At 35.6% G+C, this 20,084-nt stretch overlaps 1 protein-coding gene across 4 annotated transcripts in view; it reads right to left on the bottom strand.

The window, feature by feature from the left end:
* hiw (MYC binding protein highwire) overlaps nt 1–20,084 on the bottom strand; it is a 1,043,263-nt gene that overhangs the window by 244,312 nt on the left and 778,867 nt on the right. For all 4 annotated transcript variants that reach the window (XM_090372846.1, XM_090372865.1, XM_090372875.1 and 1 more), the window contains one exon: nt 4,079–4,238. In XM_090372846.1, coding sequence (XP_090228972.1) covers nt 4,079–4,238 — 160 coding nt within the window. The remainder of the gene's footprint in view (nt 1–4,078; nt 4,239–20,084) is intronic.

Genomic DNA, 20,084 nt, shown 5'->3' with positions numbered 1-20,084 from the left:
ACGACCTTCTTACAATCACTCAAGGTCCAGTTTCGATGCTCATGTGTCCATTGTAGGGGCTGTCGTCAGTGAACCGCGGTTAGCATGGGCACTTGGAGCAGCCTGCGGCTATGCTGCCCCAATTTCAGCAGGGTTCAGTGTACTGTGTGTTGTGACACATTACTCCCGTCACCAGCATTCCAATTACCGGCTAGTTGCACCACAGTCGTCCTTCTGTTGCCATGTACCATGCGGGAGAGCCTTCGCTGACCTTGAGCATCAATGAGCCGTGGCCATCCAATACCTCGCTGGGAATTTGTGGGTTTCCCCTCCTCGGACCACTTTCGGTAGTACTAACCATGGCTGACTGTGAGCATCCCACCAGCCGTACCGTTTCAGATATGCTCTGACCCAGTCATCTGGCCATTACAATTTGGCCTTTGTCAAACTCGCTTAAGTTTGCTGCCTTTCCCATCTGAAGAACAAGAGCAACACTGATTAATGGAGCTCAGTATCAGGTGTTTTTCATACCGTGTCCCAACCTGCACACGTGCCGTAGTTCACCTGCAGTTGCTTCAATTCGCATAATGACTAGCTGGTTATAATGTTTTGGCTCATCGGTGTATTACTTAAGCCATTCCAATGGGTGACTCAATTTAAAAGGTTGGATGTTCGTAGTGATGCGATATATCAACGTGAAGGGTCAACTATCATTAGTACACCACATATCTTTGCACAACACAATAGCAGTAATGCAACAGCGGTATCAGATGAAATTGGGGACATTTGTGGATCTTTATGCAAATTCAATAGTGAATCTATTTTCATCGTTGCCATGTACATCAAAAATCCCATCAAATTCATAAACAAGAATTTGATGCCATATTCCATTGGGGGTGCAAAATTATTGGAAGAGCCACTGGATCGTATACCTATAGTTCTCGCTGGTGATTTCAATCTAGAATTAAATTCTGAGGCTGGAAGGAAGTTTTGTAAATTTATGAAAGTTGTCTTCAATTGAGATATTAAGTCAAATACTTTAGTAAATACTACACGTAATGGAATGACAATCGATGGAGTATCCACTCGGGAATTAAAATCATATATCTGATTTTAGTTACAATAGACCAATAATTTTGGTGTTACTATAATACATTTTATACAAATTATTTCATTGTACACTAGTACAATGAAAAATTCCATTCATTGTATTTCATTGTACAGAAATTATTTTTTCAATAAAAATAATGCAGCAATACTTTATTTATTTTACTGTACCAGTTTCCTAATGTTTTATTTTACTATACCAGTTTCATAATGAGTTCCTGCAGTAAAGGCGTTTATAATAGCTGCCACTGTGACATTATCAGTCTCAGAGTAGAGTGGCTGCAACTCATTATGTAGCTGGTACATAACCTTTTTTTTTTTTATAATGGTTACTGCCTTCAATTTATATTATATTTCCTTTTTCATTTTCCTTATAGATCAACTTATTTAGACACAATTTGAATCAGTTTTCTGAACAATGGGAATCATAACAGGAATGCATATTTGCTCAGTGTTTTAAACCTTGCTTATTTCTGGAGTAGCTGTTCAGCCGTATTGCAAGTTACCCATGTGTTGTGGCCTAAAATGAGTAGGTTTTTTTTTTTTTTTTTTTTTTAAACTCGTTTAGAAATTTAAATGTTTCCAGCAGTCAAATCTCAGACATTAAAAAAAAAAAAATTTTAATTAAAAATTGCCTTTACAGTGAGCCTTGGTATTGCACTACTTCTAACAAACAGCATCATCAAAATGTTAATCTGTCATTTATTTAAAAATGAAATGCAACCGAAATGTATGTACAATCAGAAATTTTATTTACACATTTTTGTACTGCTGAAAATTAAAATACTTCTTATGCCTATAATACTTGTAAATTTTAAAGGATATATACGTTTCTACCCCTCCTACCCTCCCATTAGTGGACATATCTCAATAATGGCTCAGATGCGCACACCACTGGTGTCTGTCACTGGGATGCGTTGGTGAATTGGAAACAATAGGAAGCCTGGCACTGGACCATTTTTTTTGGATCCTCATCATGACCCCATTAAACTCAGGGCAATAGTTATTTTCTATCGACAGCACACCATTCCAATTTATGCAAATAAATTTGTGAAAATGCATCAAAAGCCTTATTAAGGTGTAAATATATATTATCAAGATTAATTTTTGCATCCAGTTATTTTGTTTGTGACAATCTCAGAATAGCTTAACAGATTAGTTAGACTTAGTAGTATTGATTTCCCTTTCACAAACCCATGCTGTTTCTTATATAATTCCATTCCTATACAGATGCTACTGCAATATCCTTAATAGAGAAAGTCTTGGAACAACCCTTGTAAATTGGAGAAACACGGATGGGAATGTGAAAGGCTTGAAGAAAGAAAAAATATTTTCTTTCTCAAATTATACCTACACAGGTATAAATTGAAACCACTATCACAGCCAAAAGGAAAATTCAGGAGCTGAAACTAATATATAAGTTAATCCATAGCTTACAATTAAACGAGCCGGTATTATCTGATATTAAAAGTGCTTGTCAGAAAAACTTGGAACCCAGCCATACTTGAAAAACACAATGAAATAATTATGGAAAGAACAGCCCACTCTACTGCATACTCCACTTAGTGAATCATTATCAATTAGATCCTTACTTAACTTTTCCTACCTATTTGAATCACATACAAAAATATTTATGCACATTCTGAATAATTAGGTACATTTCATAAATTGCTTTTAAATATTTTTTTCCATTTACTTTATTTAATTTAAATTTTGTTATTTATTGATTTTAGACATCTGCATATTAGATTTTTTTCTTTATTTAAAGTTATTTTTATATGTAAATTTCTGATCAAAATATTTTGATGTCAAGTGAAATCGTGAAAATCACATGCTTTTACTTATTAAAACATTGTTATATATACATCATTTACTATTTTTAATAATGTGAATAACACTTTTTAAATGGGTTTTGAGCTGTAAAGTGATAAAGACAGAATAAAGAAGGCACAAGAAAAAGAAATGTGAATAAATGCCAATACAAACAGAATTGTTTCGGATGAATGAATGTAAAAGAAAATGAGATAGTTGATTAGTTCTGTTATTTATAGTCACTCATTACAAAAAAATAGAAAAAATGGAAGGAAAACAACAGAATAAATAAAACAGAATTTTTACACAGTTATGATCTGTGTGGTAACCTAAAGAACTTGGCCAAAACCAAACTAAGCATATATAAATCCAAGGTAAAGACAATATTCTCCTATACATCGAAATATTGTAGAAAAATCATAAAGTCAAAAAACCATTAATAGGATATAAATGTAAATGGCAACAATAAGGTAACATTAAAAGAGCAAAAAGCTAAAAAAACTTTGGGGCAGAAACAGAACTGATAAGAAAGAGTTAAAAGTAAATCATGCAAATGGCTCAAAATCTAAGTTTTACAGAGAATAATGTTCCATACAGAAGTTAAAGAAAATAAGTCAAAGTAGATAAACAAATCATAAAACAGACTTCCCATATTATTTTTTCAATTCTTTTTGCTTTTCTTCCCCTCTCACCTGAGAATCATTTGCCAACCACACCCACTTATTGTTTTGCAAATTTTTTATGTAAATTTTTAATTCTTTCATTATCCCATAAAAATGTTATTTTTTGAACTAGAATGATTCTATGGGGGGGGGATATTTCCCATTTAATATGTATTAAGAAAATACACAACAACATTGGTCCATTTTTATCGGCACAAGAAATAGATGCTGGAAAAGTTTTGAGCAAGACATACTGAGAGAGAGAGAGAGCTACCAATTTATATCAAAAGAAAGCTTGTAGTAAAATGTGCTAATACTGTTACCAAAATTTAAATTCTAGATTCAGTAAAATATTGGTGGGAGTGATGTACATCATTTGATAAGCTGTTCGCTAAAAAGAAATTAAATCAAAAACTTGCATCTTCATTTACAGTTCTAAATATATTAGCAATAAATAACTACTGTTAAGTAAGGAAGATTACATGTAAAATTCAAATTAGGAATCATGTGTCAATTACCTTCTTGGGAGTCCCTGGCGTACCGGGAGTTCCTGGAGTTCCAGGTGTACTTATAGGACTTATAGTTGTTCGTTGAGTAATGCAACCAATACAGCCCGTTGCAGAAGTCTGAGAAAGCTCTTTCAAAATGCTGCTAAAATGTGAGCTTACACTTGTGTCACTAAATTAAAAAAAAAAAAAATAATGATTTTCTTATTATTATTAAAAATATTCCAATGAAAATAAAAAAAACAAACTTTTAAGATATTATTTAAAATTTTATTTATAACAAGTGCAGTGCAATAAAAGAAAAGAATAAAAAATAAGGCATATAAAAATAATGAAATTATAAAAAAAATAATTTTATGAAGTAGTTTTGAATTCCATCTAATAGCTACCATCACATAGCATCATGTAGCAGTTTTGATAAACACTTTGCTGCATGATCTGAAGTGTTTACCAAAACTCTGCATTTTTGTGTGATTAGTAGCTGTGTATGATTTTGTTGTTGTTGTTGGTATGAAAGTTTCACGACACAAGGGCAACTGTGGCCAATATGTGTCTGTCAGCGTCATTACGTTCATTTTAATGATTTAGGATGGATATATCAGAGTGTATTTATTATTCCTAGATGTTTAATATATATAAAGAGCTCACTCAGTTTTGCTTTGTCACAAAGTACATGAGAGAGGGTTAGAGGAGCTTGCAAGTTTGCTAATGATTGGAAGGATGTGGCTCGAACAGCTGAATAGGATGGACAATCAATCAGGATATGCCTTACTGTAAGTTGTATCTGACAGACAGAGCAGAGCGGTGGATCTTCTCTTAAAAGTAAATGTTTGTGAGTGAGGAAGGTATGTCCAATGCGCAGTCTTGTTAATATAACTTCCTCCTGTCTATTTGTACATGAGCTAGATCGCCACAAACATAATCTTTTTTTATTCTGCGAAGTTTATTGCACGATTGGTCCCTCCAAAGTTGTTTCCAGATGGAAGTATATTTGGTACGAAATACATTCCTATAATCTGTAAATGGTACAAGCTGAAAGTTATCTTGTATATTAAGATCTGGATTTTTTGCGGCTTGGTCTGCATGATTATTTCCAGGAATTCCAGCATGGCTGGGAATCCAACAAATAGACACTTGTTTTCTTGCTTTATGCAAAACTTCGAGTTGTTTTTTTGATATGCTGAATCAAGGAATTTGAGGAATATTTGGTGTTCTGTAAAGCTGCTACTGCACTACGGGAGTCAGTATAGATTAGAGCAGGTAGAAGTTGATGCTTGGTAATATCATCCAGTGCTAGTTTAATAGCATATAATTCTGCTGTGAAAATACTGCAAACATGAGGCAAGGAGACAGATATAATATATTCCGGTAAAACTACTGCGGCACCTACTGAGTTGTTCGATTTTGAACCATCTGTTAAATCTGATGACTGTTTCTATTTTCAAAACTGTGCAGTGCATGAAGCTTCTGTATAATGATTGGAGAGATCTCTTTTTTATTCCTGTTTACAAGATGTGATATGGACAAAGGCACAGTCCGAATCCAAGGAGGTTCTGAGTTTATATCTACTGAAGAAATGTGCTGGAAATGTATTTCCCAAAATTGAGCTAAGTGTCTGAGATGCAATCCTACTGGTTTATTTTCATTTCGCTTGCAATCATAATTCCTTGTCCATGGTGGATCATGAATAATGGACCAATTTGGATGTGATGGCTGACTATATTTTTGCCGCATACATGCACAGTAGATAATCTTGTCGAAGGTGCAGCGGGGGTTCCGATGCATCCGCATACAGGCTGTAAATTGGTGAAGTTCTAAATGCCCCTAGAGCTATGCAGAGAGCATTATGGTGAATGGTATCTAGGCGACGTAAGATGCTCCTTCTTGCTGAAACATATATAGGAGATCCATAATCCAAACGAGATTTAATCAAAGTTTTATATAATAGTAATAATGTGGACCTGTCGGTTCCCCAGGCCATTGAAGATACTGTGCACAAGATATTAAGTTTTAAGAGGCAACTAGTTCGAAGTCTTAGTATATGTTCATGAAAGTTTAGTTTTCTATCTAATGTTAATCCCAAGAAGGAGAAATTATGAACAACAGGTAAAGCAATTTTATTTAAGTATAAGACCGGTTCAGGATGAAGACCACGCATTTTACAGAAGTGTATAACAGCTGATTTTTTTCTCAGATATTCTATATCCATTATTTTTAGTCCATGCTTCTATTTTGTTTATGGATATTTGGAGCTGTCGTTCTATTGTGTTCATGCTTTGTGACTGAAATGAAATGGAAAGATCATCTGCATACATATAGATTTCCAATGATGGTGGTATAACCTTTGTGATATTGTTCACACGCAGGGCAAACAGGGTTGCACTCAATACTGAGCCCTGGGGAACCCCTTCGTGTTGTATATATATTGTAGATAAACAGCCTTTATAACGTACCTGAAATGTTCTGTCAGCAAGGAATTTTTTTATAAATTGTGGAAGTTGTCCTCTGTATCCTAATTGAAATAGATCTCGTAGAATTCCGAATCTCCATGTTGTGCCAAAAGCTTTTTCAAGATCTAGATTTACCATCACCATATGCTGCTTTCTTATAAATGAGTTTCTAATATTTGTTTCCACTTTGACATGTAGGTCAAGTGTTGATCTATTTTTTCTAAATCCAAATTGGTGGGGTGATAAAACATTATCTTTTTTCAGCAACCACGTAAGTCTATTATGCACCATTCGTTCAATGATTTTCCCTAAGCAGCTGGTCAGCGAAATCGGGCGATAATTATGTGTATAGGAAGGATCTTTTCCGGGTTTGGGAAAGGCAAGGACAATTGCATGCCGCCATATGGATGGATACAAATTGTTCAGAAAAATTCTATTTTTCTGAACAATATGTATCCATCCTAGTAAAAATTCTAGTAGGATTTCCAGACAATCAGAGTTTAGGTGTTGGATCATAGTATAATAAATGCCATCGAGACCTGGTGCGCTATTAGGCAATTTTTTTTATGGTTGTAAGTAATTGCTCTTTTAGAAATGGTAGATTATAGGGATGAGATGTCTTAGTAGAGAAATTCAACTTACTCCGTTCAGCTTGCTCTTTATATTTTTGAAAGTCAGTGTTGTAGCTTGTAACTGCTGATATGGAAGCGAAAGAGTCAGCCAGTATTTCTGATATCTGGTCTGTTGCAAAAACGTCCTGCCCTTTCCAATGGAAGATTGGAGATTGTGTGCTTGGATATCTTCCACTTAAAATCCGAATTTTTTTCCACACCAAACCAGGACTCGAGTTCCTAGTAAGTGTGGAAGCAAACATGATCCAAGAATTTTTCTTTGCTTTTTTCTGACTTCTCCTTGCTTCAGCTTTGGCTTTTTTATACGCAATCAAATTGAGGGTAGTTGGATATTTTCGGAATCTATTCCATGCACGATTTTGTTTAGTTTTGGCTGTTCCACATTCTGCATTCCACCAAGAGTTGTACCGCGTCTGCCTTGCCTTACTTATTTGAGGTATTGTAGCTTTGGAAGCTTCTAATAGTTGACCGTTGACATATAAGACAGCGTCATCTATTGGCAGGGATTCTATTAAGTGCTTATCCAGTTTGATCAATTGAATATATTTACTCCAATTAGCTTTTTTAAAATTCCATACTGTTCTGGTTCCTTCTGTGAGAGTCGATTGTGTCTGTATGGAACATACTATTGGAAAATGATCACTGTTGTGAGGATCATTCAACACAAACCATTCTATATTAGGATAAACTGATGGAGAACACATTGTTAAGTCTATTGCAGAAGTGATACCTGTGGCCAAACTGATATAAGTGTGAGATCTGGTATTCAGTAAATTCAGTTGTTGATCATCTAGGAAAGTTTCGATTAAGTTACCTCTACTGTCTGTGTGAGAAGATCCCCACAAATGATGATGGGCATTCATATCTCCCATAAGGCAATAGGGAGGTTGCAGCTGCATAGTAAGATCGTTTAATTCAGATCTGGAGATGGGAGTATTTGGTGGAAGGTATAGAGGGACGAGATAGTGATAGAAATTCCGATGGCTATTCTCACTGCTACTGCTTCTAAGTTGGTTCTTAATGTTGTTTGCTTAGATGGTATATTAGTATTCACCCAAATTGCCACTCCTCCTTTGGCAGTTCTGTTATCATTCCTGTCTCTCCGGAAAAGTGTATAATTTTGAAATGTGGGTGGAGATTGAAGTGTTAGATGGGTCTCCTGAAGGCAAATGCAGGCCGGTTTATACTGCTGAATAATATCTTTTATTTCATCCAATTTTCCACGTAAGCCACGACAGTTCCATTGTATAATAATATGTTGCATTCTTTAGGTCTTGGGACGATTTGTTGAATCTGACTGCGCTTTTGAGTTTTTTCGTTTATCATATTTGGTTCTGTCTTTCTTCGGAAAATTAGGACGAGGTGTGTCAATATCTTCTGCAGGGTGTAGTTCTAATACGTTCTCTCTCTGTTCATCAGTATCCATTTTGTCTATGTTTGTTTGTTTCTGTTCACATAGTTCACTAGATGCCGTTTGCTTTGTTTTTGAAGATGCTGCTTCTGATTTCTGCTTTCCATGCACGGAAGTATCTTGCTCTTTAGCACTGGGTGTTTCTTCTGAAGCTGTTTTTGTCATCAATATTACTTTACTCCAGTCTATAATTTGATTTAGAGGTATTACTACCGCCGTTTGAGTGGCTATAGTTTGCTGTCATTTCACTGCTGAAGCACAGGAACGTGAAGGTTTGGTTGCAAGTATCTGTTTTCTTGCTTCCGGATAAGATACTTTATTTTCTACTTTGTATTTTTGAATTTGCTTTCCCAATACCCACATTTCGCATGTCTTCGAAAAAGCAGGATGATTTTCGTGACAATTGGGACAGAGTGGTGTAGCAGAGGTGCAGTTTGCTTGATTGTGGTCTTTTGATCCACAGAGTGGACAGATGGGATCACTGCGACATGTCGCCTGAGAGTGTCCGTATCGCTGACAGTTGTAAACACCTTATTGGATTAGGTATATATGGACGGATTTTGCAATTTAAATATCCTGTTTTAACTGATTGGGGAAGAGAAGGATTGTTAAAGGTGAGAATTACTGATCGGGTTGGAATGAGAATTCCGTCTATCTTCATCATTATCCTCCTAACATATATCACTTGTTGTTCTGTTAGCTTGTGCAGTAATTCTTCCTCTAAAACAGTCAAAAGGTCTCATTCGGTAATAACACCTTTCGATGTATTCAGGGAATTATGTGGGGTAACTTCAACTGGTAGTCCTGCAAAAGTTTTCATTTTTAGCAATTTCTCAGATTGATGACTTAGTGAGGTTTCTACTAAGAGATCACCTGATTGTAATCGTTTTATCATTTTTGGTGATCCAACCATGGACTCTATAGTCTTCTGAACTAAGAAAGGGGATAATTTCCCAATGGGTTGTGGTGATAAGGAATGTATCACCAAAAAGAAAGGAACAGTAGGCTGAGAACTGTTTATTTTCATTCTCTTAGCCTGAGACATGTTCTGCTGTAAGTCATCACATTTATTGGAGTTAACTTTCTCCAATCTTGTGTTGTTAGTTTTTTGGTCCATTTTCAACTCCTTTTAGTCCGGGGTGATGGCGCTTCACCCAGGTCCAGCCGCGCCACGGGGAGACAGGAGTAGTGCCACCAAGTGACCAAGCGAGTAAAATAGAAGGTTAGTACACAGAAAAATTAAGAAAGGTTATTTTCCTTTCTGCAACTTCTTCCTTATGCTTTAAGAAAGAGAACTCTTATTATATATTTGAATAACGGAAGAAAAAACGTGTGAACTCAAAGTGAAAAGCTTATCTCTCTAATATAATCGCAGTAGCAGGGAAGATCGCTTGGCCTCAAGATTCGCTTGGCACCCGGGGCCGTATGATTTTGTAACATGCTTGATTGTGTATGATTTTATAACAGCACAGAAGTTTTTAACTACCAAGGTATGTTATTTGGTTACTGAATCCACTAGAAATGTACCATTCCGCATACATTACCTAACTTGTTTTCCTTTTGTATCTGGATCAACAACAAAAAAAAAAATAATAATAAAAATAAAAATACTGAAAAATATTCAAAAATGGCTGTGTATAATTCTGCTTCCTGAATGCTGTTGCTGTTGTTGTTTGGTTTTTAGGAGCATTAGCAACTAAGGCCATATTGCTCCCAGAATATGCAGTGGTCATTCCATGACCTTTCCGCATCTTCCGTATTTGGTGGTGACAGGCTTGAACCCCGGTCTAATCAACAAGCGTGTGCTACGCGCTGCTGCTCCTTCCCACCTGGCTACGGAGGTGCTCTTCCTGAATGCCCAATTACTTATATTTTCATTGTGTTACAGAAGAGTTTAATATACTTTAGGATCTTTTCCAAACTCTGCCAGCTTTTGATGACAATGATGGTTTACATGTAACTGAGGTACTAAAAATATGCATCAAGGAAAATGAAGACAATAGAAGTCAATTTTGTTTTGTTGTATCAACATTTAGGGAGCAAGTTAATTGCTTGTCACTGTACCAAGGAGCTCCCTGTGCAAATGACACGAAATTTAGTCACATTATTGATACCGTTATGCACTGTGTAAATCTGAGAAAGTACACGAAATCAGAGTTCAGATCTCTTTTTGAAAATAGAATTAATAAAAGGGCGAGCAGTTTTAGATTGCTTTTTTGAGTGAAAAAATCAATTGCTTCAGCATATAGATGAAAAAAAGGCATAATACTATTGGGCATGAGTTTTCAACCCTTTTGTGAGTGCGCTCTGTGGAGAAAGTCAGTCAAGTATATATGCACTTTGAAGATTAACAAATACAGTATCAACAAATAAGATTGTGTATATAGACTGTCTTGAAACTACAGGGATATACTGGCTTTATTAGCTGTGTTTACAAGTAATAGCAGCTGATTTTATATTTACAACAGTATTGAAATATGACACAGGAAGGTGCACCCATTCAACAAGATTCAAGATAATGTAATTTCTTCAATTTTGGCTTATGTAAATTAAAATTTAAAAAATTTTTCTGGAATTTTAATCCAGCATCGGCAAAAGTGAATCAAATAATGCATACATGAATGTTGAGAATATTTTGGTACGGGTGGGAAGAAACAATGACAAGTTTTTTTTTTACAATAAAAAAAAAAAAAACTTTCTTAATTATTTTTTAGTTTGATTTTATTTTTGACAATATCTTACTCAGGTGTTCAACTACAAAGTCAACATAGGAAAAAATTTGCATTTAATCTATATTTTTGTACTTAGTTCCATTTTTACAAAATTTCTTAACGTCCAGAAACTCACTTGTGAAAGATTTAAAGAAAAAAACTGGCTTGCTTTGTGATTTTGTCTTCTTAGTAGATATGGCAACCCATCTGAATGTACTCAACAACCAGTTACAAAATGAAAATAGCTTCTTTCTTGCAATGTATGATCTCATTATTAGCTTAAAGACAAAAACTAAATATACATTCATTCATTTTTTTAGCAAGTGGCCCCTAGCCAGAAACTGGCAACTCCGCTATATACATATATATTATATACAGATAATATATAGATTCATATGATATACTGAAATATAAATTGTGCCACAAGGAACCACAGGATAAGCAAATGGCACAATGAGCCATATGACATGAATAAGACCAAATGTGGTGCAAAGAGCTCCTGATCTTACGAAGTCAACACGAGATGAAGACAAATAACAATATGGTCACAAGTAACATAAATTGTCCAATAAAATTAGCTTGTTTACAAAGGAACACGATGATCATTAACTACAAGGTCAATCACTGTTTATTTCAGCATCTTTAACTGTTACACAGAATTCATGTCAATAGTCTATAAGCCTTCTATTGTTCTTTCCTCAAGTTCAAGCAGAACTAATCTTCTCTGGAATAATTTCTTGGAAAATTTTTGAAAAGCCTGAAAATCTTCCTCAGTCTTAATTAATTGAGCCTCATCACCGTCAGTCAGGTGAGCAAGATTACAACTAGCAAATAAAAATTCATTTCTGTGATCCATGACACCATGTCTTCAGAGCTGTGCAGTAACACTGCAACACTCCGAAACACCCAGCTGATTCAGCTTTGCTAAAAACTGAATATACAGTAGCCGTGATGGTATGAGTAATTGTTTGTTCAAGGTTCCATTTAGTCTGAAATAATAACACCAGTCAGGGTCATTCCCTAGTCAGCCAACTTGCCTCTAAAAATAGAATTTGGTTGAGTTGTGCAAGTCATTGTATGAACATGTTTTTTTTTTTTTCAGGAATTCATCTTGTTTATTAGAGCTACTCTTTATATGCATGTATTAAACTTTGAATCATTAAAAAGGTTAGACAGGAGAAACCATAAAAAAGTCAGCATTAGGGTTAGGATAGGGGATAAGGTCCCCATACATAAAACTAATGATTACAAATGGGAAAGAAATAATTTAATACAGGTGACCCTCGCTTAAAGCTGATAATCCGTTCTGGAAAAACAGAGCGTTAAGTGAATATGCGCTAAGCGAGGGCCGCATTCCCATAAGGTAACATATGTATTTGTGAGTTGCGGTCGGTGCCATAGGATATTTCCTAATCAATAATAAATGGTAGTGAAAAGATGCACAAATGTCGGTCAAAATATTTAATATTCAAATATTTGTACATATAAAATATTCTGCATTACACACATATATAATTATGTGGTAACTACTTACGTATCAAAATGAAACTTAAAATTCCAATTAAAATAATGAATTTAATTGATTTAATTTAATTGAAGAATATAATCATGAAAAATGTGTCAATTTTGGGTTGTACTTTGGTCCTCTTCCTGGTAAACTAAAAGGGGGTTTAATTTAAAATCTCCTGTAGCGTTACCACCCAACAATAAAGTCAACCGATCCTTCGCCGCTTTGAAACCTGGCATGGTTTTTTCTTCTTTCAATATGAAACTTCTTTTAGGCATTCATTTTCAAAAAAGTCCTGCTTCATCTATGTTAAAAACTTGTTGAGAAGTATAACACATAATATCCCTCTTCAATAATTTTAACAAGTTCTTTTTTGAAAGTTTCGACTCCTTGATCTGCACTTGCAGCTTCTCCCTAGATTTTATGTCTATTCAACCAGCCCTTACTAGTTGTAAGAATTTTTTTAGATGAGATCCACATTTTTTTAGATGAGTTTTCTTCAAATAATCATTTGGCTAATCTCTCTCTCTCTCTCTTTTATTTATAATATTTAACTTAACTGAAATCTGCATTGGGGTATTATCTTCAATAAAATTAGTTAAAATCTCTCCATTTCAATCTTAATAGCCGGCCTTGCCCTAGTTGCTTTAAGTGGAACAGCTGTCTTTCCCACTGCTAAAATTAATTCTTTATTTTTTATAATTGTTCTTACAGTTAAACTTGCCAGTCCTAAATTATGGCACACATCCACTTGTCGTTGACCGGAATCAATTCACTTCAAAACATCTAATTTAATTTTCAAATTCAGTCTTTTTCTTACATTTCTAGTCTTCGTACTGTGTCCAGGCGTTGTTGCTTTTTCATTCTTATCAGCCATTATTAACTCTTCGAAAATGTAACTGCGTTGGTTGTATTAATTATGATACAATGTTCGAGTAAACTGTCCATTACGCACGATGTCTAATACTGTATTGAGTGTAGACTTTGGATAAATGCATATAATGCAAATATTACAAGCAATATACTTGATCATTTTTTAAAATGTTGATCTCAGAACTACGTAACAAGTCACTGTACTGCAATTAAATTAGTGTGAGAAAATATTTCACTGAGTGTGGGAAAAGTTCTGAAGTCGTTGTGGGAAACGTTTTAATGCTGTTTTGCTATTCATTTTCAAGCTATCCTCTCCATCAAATGAAACGATTTTGTTAAATATGCCAAAAATTCAATCTGTAAAAGAGTGTTATAGTGATTTGTGACAGCGTAATAGTCAGATACGGGTTATAATACAAGAACAGCGTTATAGTGAATCAGCATAAAGCGAACCGTGTTATAACGAGGGCCTGGCCTGCTGTATATCGTTTACTTTTAATAATTAAATTTTAACTCGTGTATAAGAAATACACAAATAAAACAATGACAGAACATTACATCTTCATAAAATAAAATAATTTCATGAGAAATAAAATGATCTTATTTTATAAAGTTGTAACACCCTACCCCAAGTTTCTTGCAACTCTCTGGGATAGTCACAATCCCAGTGAACTCTTTGTGCAGAAGTTACTGTTTTATGACCACATCTTTCAAATTTTGCTCAGATTGATATCTGAACAAGATCTGAAAAATGGTGCAAGCTAAATATGAAAAACACCAGTGAAACCTTGTTCCTGTGGTATTCACAGCAGAAATTGGACTTCCTTCCAATCACAGGACCAATGTTCCAAAACAAAAAAAAAAAAAAAAATTTCCATAAATATCTTCAAATTGGTTATAATAGTGTTTTTTTTTTGGTAGTTGTTGGCGCATAGGCTTCTGTGGCCATAATGCACCGCCCAAGGTTTTTGCAGTACTTTGATCCAAGCCCGAGGCGGGAATCGGACCTGTGACCTTTGAGTTGCCAGGCAGGCACTTTACCCACCCGGCTAGCCCGGTCGGCTGTTATAATAGTATCTTTTCTTCCATCTATCTTACCAACCTATGCCAGCAGTGAGGTTATAATAGTAACTTCACTGCTGGCATAGGTTGGTAAGGTAGATGCAAGAAAAGATATTGGGTGTCAACTGTGAGGAAAAACTTGTGTGAAACTTAGAATTCCAAATGCATTACTAAATAGGTGTGAAGACATGGACTTCTGGAGCTGCTGCAAACAGATAAGTTTTCTTCGAAATTTTATCCTATTTTTGATTAGTTAACATATTAATGTGTGTTTTACAGATAATTAAATAGGCTTAGTAGTGTTTGTCAGCTTATTTTTTAAATTTAGCTAGTGGGTTATTTTGTAAGTTGCAACTCTACTCATACTGCTATCATATCAGTGTTTTGGTGGGAGTAGCATAGTGTAACAAGTAGTGCAGAAGAATAGTAGGGTTTTAATTGTAATAAGTATTTTGAAGGTTTTACTCACTTTTTGGGCATATATCTTTTGTATTTAGCTAAGGATATAACTAATTTAGCATTGTGATTGTTACAATATAGCATAACTTGATAGCGTATATCTCGAACTTGATAGCTAAGGTATAACCTAAAACTATATAGCAGAATACGTATTACTGCATTAGCTTAGTATAGTATTGTATAGTAAATTAATCAATTAAATTTAATCACTTCATTAATTTTCATTTTAATTAATTACATTGTATTTAAATGGAAATCATGTCCTAGACTAGAGCAGCAAAGCAACATCCACAAAGCAGTGGGGGTGTTGTGGCTCAGGGAGTAATTGTGGGACAAGTAAATAAGAACCAAAGGGGGTGATTCTTCAACATATCACAGCCTAAAAAAATGTGCAACTTGTGAAATATTTGTGGAACTTCCTGGAACAGGATATGATCTAGCCAAGGAGGATGTCTTTGTGTGTGCTAGATGCACAGAGTGTCAAGAAATTAGGTGCAACTCAGCATTCTGATGGGCGTCTATAAGAGTTTGAAGAGTAGGGTATATGCCATCGAAGGAATTGAAATGGGGGCCCATCAAATTCTCAGCTGCCGAACTCAATGCCAAAGCTCACTCTTGTGCATCAGGCAACACAGAAGCAACCTTCAGGGCAGAAAGCACTGGTCCCACAGGAGCTAGTTATGGTCGGTGACTATTGTCAGGGAGATGGGAAATATATTGTGCAAAAAGGATAGGTGGAATAGGACCAGGGTATGCCTGCCAGGTGCAAAAGTTTGATGTTGTAGAGCAGATATCTTTTAAGGGCACAGAGGGTGATACTGTTGTGCACATTGGCACTAATTACATTAAGAGTAGGAGATCTGTGGACTTACTTAACAAGTACAGGTCAACATTGAAAAAAAAGTCACAAGTTAGGGTGAAAGTTAAATTTGAAAGTGTATGCAATTCTGACCATACACAATAGGAGGGAGTATATGATGGGAACCTTACAAACAATTCGGCACTGCAGAGATTGTACAAGGCTCATGGGGTAAAATTATTCTCAGCGTGGTCTGTGTATGTTAACAGGAGATATTGTTTCTACAGGGACGGGATACACTTAAATAGAAAGGGTGCAAGGATATTTGCTGATGCTATCGAGGTGGTGTTAGGTGGGTCAGAAAACTGCTAGCTTGGGGGGGGGGATTCACAGACTATTAGATTAACAGTACCCCAGGCAGAGGTGAAAATGATTCTTGCATTGCTTCTATTGGAAAGAGCAGCAGCCTGGAAAGCAAGGTATCGTGGATTTCAAGTACTGCTGGGAGTAATTGTTGGACAAGTAAATAAATGTGTTGTGTTAGGATAACTAAGAGTAAGAATAGGTGCATATATACTTGCATGTACACCAATGTTAGGAGCACAACAAATAAATTTAATGAATTTTAAGTTCTGGTGAAGACATCAAAGGCTGATGTTCGAATATCAGGAACATGGGGTCACATAAGGAATGCAGAATTGGAATTGGGGGATTACAATGTGTACAGAAAGGATATACAGGATAGAAGGGGAGGAGAGGTGATGCTGTTAGTCAAGAAACACATACAATCTAAGGAAGTGCATCCAGTTGACATTGTCGGACAGTGCAGTTCTGAGTCAGTTTGATGTGACATAAGCACTGGGAAAACAAAGTTGAGGGTAGCAGTGTTATAGGCCTAATGACTCTAAAAAGTACAACGAAAAACTGTACAGAGAAATAGACTGGGCCAGTAAATCAGATTGTCTTATAATGAGGGATTTTATTCTCCCAGATATTGATTGGAACTTGTGGATTGGTCACTTACACACACACTATCAAGCCTTTTTTTGTGGATTTTGGATAATTGTTTTGTACAGCAACATTTTCTAGAGACAACCACAGGGGGTAATACTTTTGATATGATTATCAGCAGGGATTATTCATGAATTAAGAATTCACAGATAAAGGAACCACTTGGTGGCAGTGATCACAGTGCACTGATGTGGGATTTACTTACAGATATAAGTACCATCAGGGGTAAAGGGAAGGGTTTTTGCTTTCATAAAGATGACTACAGTGGTTTCAGATTTTTTAAAATTCTATATAGTAGGACCAAATGATGATGTTACCAACAGAAAATTTTAAATGGGAAGCATTCAGGGAATTAATCTTGGAAGCTACTAAGCTTTTCATACCAACTAAGAAATACTGTTCAAGGTTTAGGCCTAAATGGAAGTCAGATGAACGAATGAGACTCGTAGCAGAGAAGAAAAATGCAAGGGACGCATATAAATTATCAGGAGACACAGATGCCTATGGCAGATAAAAGTTAGTTTATAATCAAGTCACAAAGGAGGTTAGGTAAGCAAAGGCAGATTAAGAGAAATCTTTGAAAAGGACGCAAAGAAAAACAGTAAAAACTTTTTTACTCATGTAGACTCTATAAGGAAGGGGATGAATCAGATTGGTCCACTTGACACCAACAGTTTGATTGTTGATGAACCTACTGAGATAGCTAACAAACTGAATGAGTATTTTGCATCTATATTCATGCACAAGAAAGTCTGTAGAGAAGTAGAGGCCAGAATCTTATCAAACTCTGGCAGGGAGCTAAATGATTTAGTAATAACTGACAGTAAAGTGGAGGAGAAATTGAACATGAGAAAGCAGCAAAGAAAGTAAGCAAATCCTTAGCCGTAATTATAAAAGCTTCCTTAAGAAACTTTCATAACAAGACTGCAGTAATAAATCAGACACAGAATTGGTTTGTTAGGGGGAAGTCTTGTCTGACCAATTTGATTGGAGACCATGATGTGGTCACAAAGGAACTGGATGCAAAAAATAATTTTGATATCTTATTCTTGGATTTCAGGAAAGATTTTGATACTGTTGTACATGGAAGACTACTGTACAAATTGGAGCAGTATGGCATTAAGGGCAAGTTGCTACAATGGATAAAAGGATGGTTGAGTAGGAGAAGACAGAGAGTGGTAATCAATGGACACCGCTTTTCGTGGACTAATGTTATTAATGGAGTCTCCCAGGGTTCAGTGTTGGGCCCATTGTTATTTTCCGTATTTATCAATGATATTGATGAAGGTATATCGGGTTAATGTCTAAATTTGTAGATGATACAAAGGTTAGTAGGGTTGTTAATGAGAGTAATGATAGTACACTACTGCAATAGGATCTGGTAAAATTGAGCAGATGAGCTCAGAGGTGGCAACTGAAGTTTAACATTTACAAATGTTAAACTTCAGTTGCCACATGAAGTATTGCATATGAGCAGCAGTAACCCCAGAATAATGTACCAACTGGGTGGTACTACACTCGGGGTAGTGGAGAATGAAAAGGACCTGGGGATAATTGTGCAGTCAGATATGAAATTTTCTGAGCAGTGCAGACAGGAAGCAAGAGTAGCTCATGGTGTGTTATCAATGATATAAAGGAATTTTGCTAGCAGGGATAAGGAAGTCATATGAAGGGATAATTGTCCTCTTGTATAAGGCAATGGTCAGGCCACTCTTTGAGTACTGCATACAGGTCTGGAGACCTCATTTTAGGAAGGATGGCAACAGGATTGCATTTGGAGAAGGGCAACAAGATTGGTGAGTGGAACAAAGGGTTGCTGTTACCAAGAAAGGCTTAAGTCCTGCAAATTGCAATGTCTGGAGACTAGACACCTGCGAGGTGATCTAATTGAGGTTTATAAGGCCTTGAATGGTTTGAGAAGGCTTAATGCTGATGGGATTCTTTCTCTTGCTCAGATTACTCACTTGAGGGGACATAAATTCAAACTGAGTAAAGCAATTGTAGAATGTGTGTGTGGAAATTAGCCTTTAGCCAGTAGGTGGTTGATAGTGGGAACAAACTTCCGTCTGTTGTTATGGAAGTCAACATCTTAAATAAGTTCAAGACAAACATTTGGAGTGAATGAGTGTGGGTGAAATTACAAGGTTTTTCTGTTTTTTTTTTTTTTTTTTTTTTTTTTGGCTAATGTTATATAAGCTTGCTTTCTTGTATCATATGCCTCTACTAATGCTAAACTCTACTAATGCTAAATGCTACTAAAGAAAATGAGTCTTACAATCAACCAACTGTACATTTGCGATGAGACAAAATGTATCAAATTATAAAATGCTTAATTCTAAAATTCTAGTTTCTCATTAAGAAACAGCAGCTCTAGGTTAAAAAACAAACAAACAAAGTATGATTATATCTGCTTGCTACAGCACTTTTAGATATCACAAATTGCCTCTTACATGTATTGACAAATCAGCTAAACTCTGGGGCATAAAAAATACATTTCTGACTGCCTTGCCATATAAACCATATGGAGCCAAGAAAAGTTCTTGGATAGACTACGAAATGTTCAAACAGTTTTTGAAGAATTCATTTCAGAGATAGGGAAATTTTTAAAAGAGAAATATTCCTTGTAAGGCTTTATTGATATTAGAAAATGCACTTTCCCATCCAAACAAACAGACTGGTGATGGCATTTATATGATGTTTTTTCCAACCTTATATCACAAACTTGGTACAATTGATGGATCAAAACATTTTGGAGTGTTTAAAAAGAAAATACTAATGAAAGTTTTTGCAGTCATCACTTAAAGAAACAGCAAATGAAGACAGTATTATTGGCCCCTTGAAGAAAATTAATGTGAAGGTTATTTGTTATTTATTTATTTTTTTTTTTAGGAGCATTAGCAACTAAGGTCATATTGCTCCGGGGATATGCAGTGTTCATTCCCTGACCTTTCCGCATCCTCTGTATTTGGTGGTCATGGGCTCGAACCCCGGTCTAATCAAGAAGCGTGTGCTATGCACTGCTGCTCCTGCCGACCTGGCTACGGAGGCGCCGTAATGTGAAGGATGTTCTTTATTGGTTATCTTATCTTGATCTTATTTGTTG

Source organism: Mastigoproctus giganteus, chromosome 1 (genome assembly GCF_048544385.1).
Source record: "Mastigoproctus giganteus isolate SK-2022 chromosome 1, ASM4854438v1, whole genome shotgun sequence".
Classification (NCBI taxonomy): domain Eukaryota; kingdom Metazoa; phylum Arthropoda; class Arachnida; order Uropygi; family Thelyphonidae; genus Mastigoproctus; species Mastigoproctus giganteus.
This window is presented reverse-complemented; position numbering and strand designations above follow the sequence as displayed.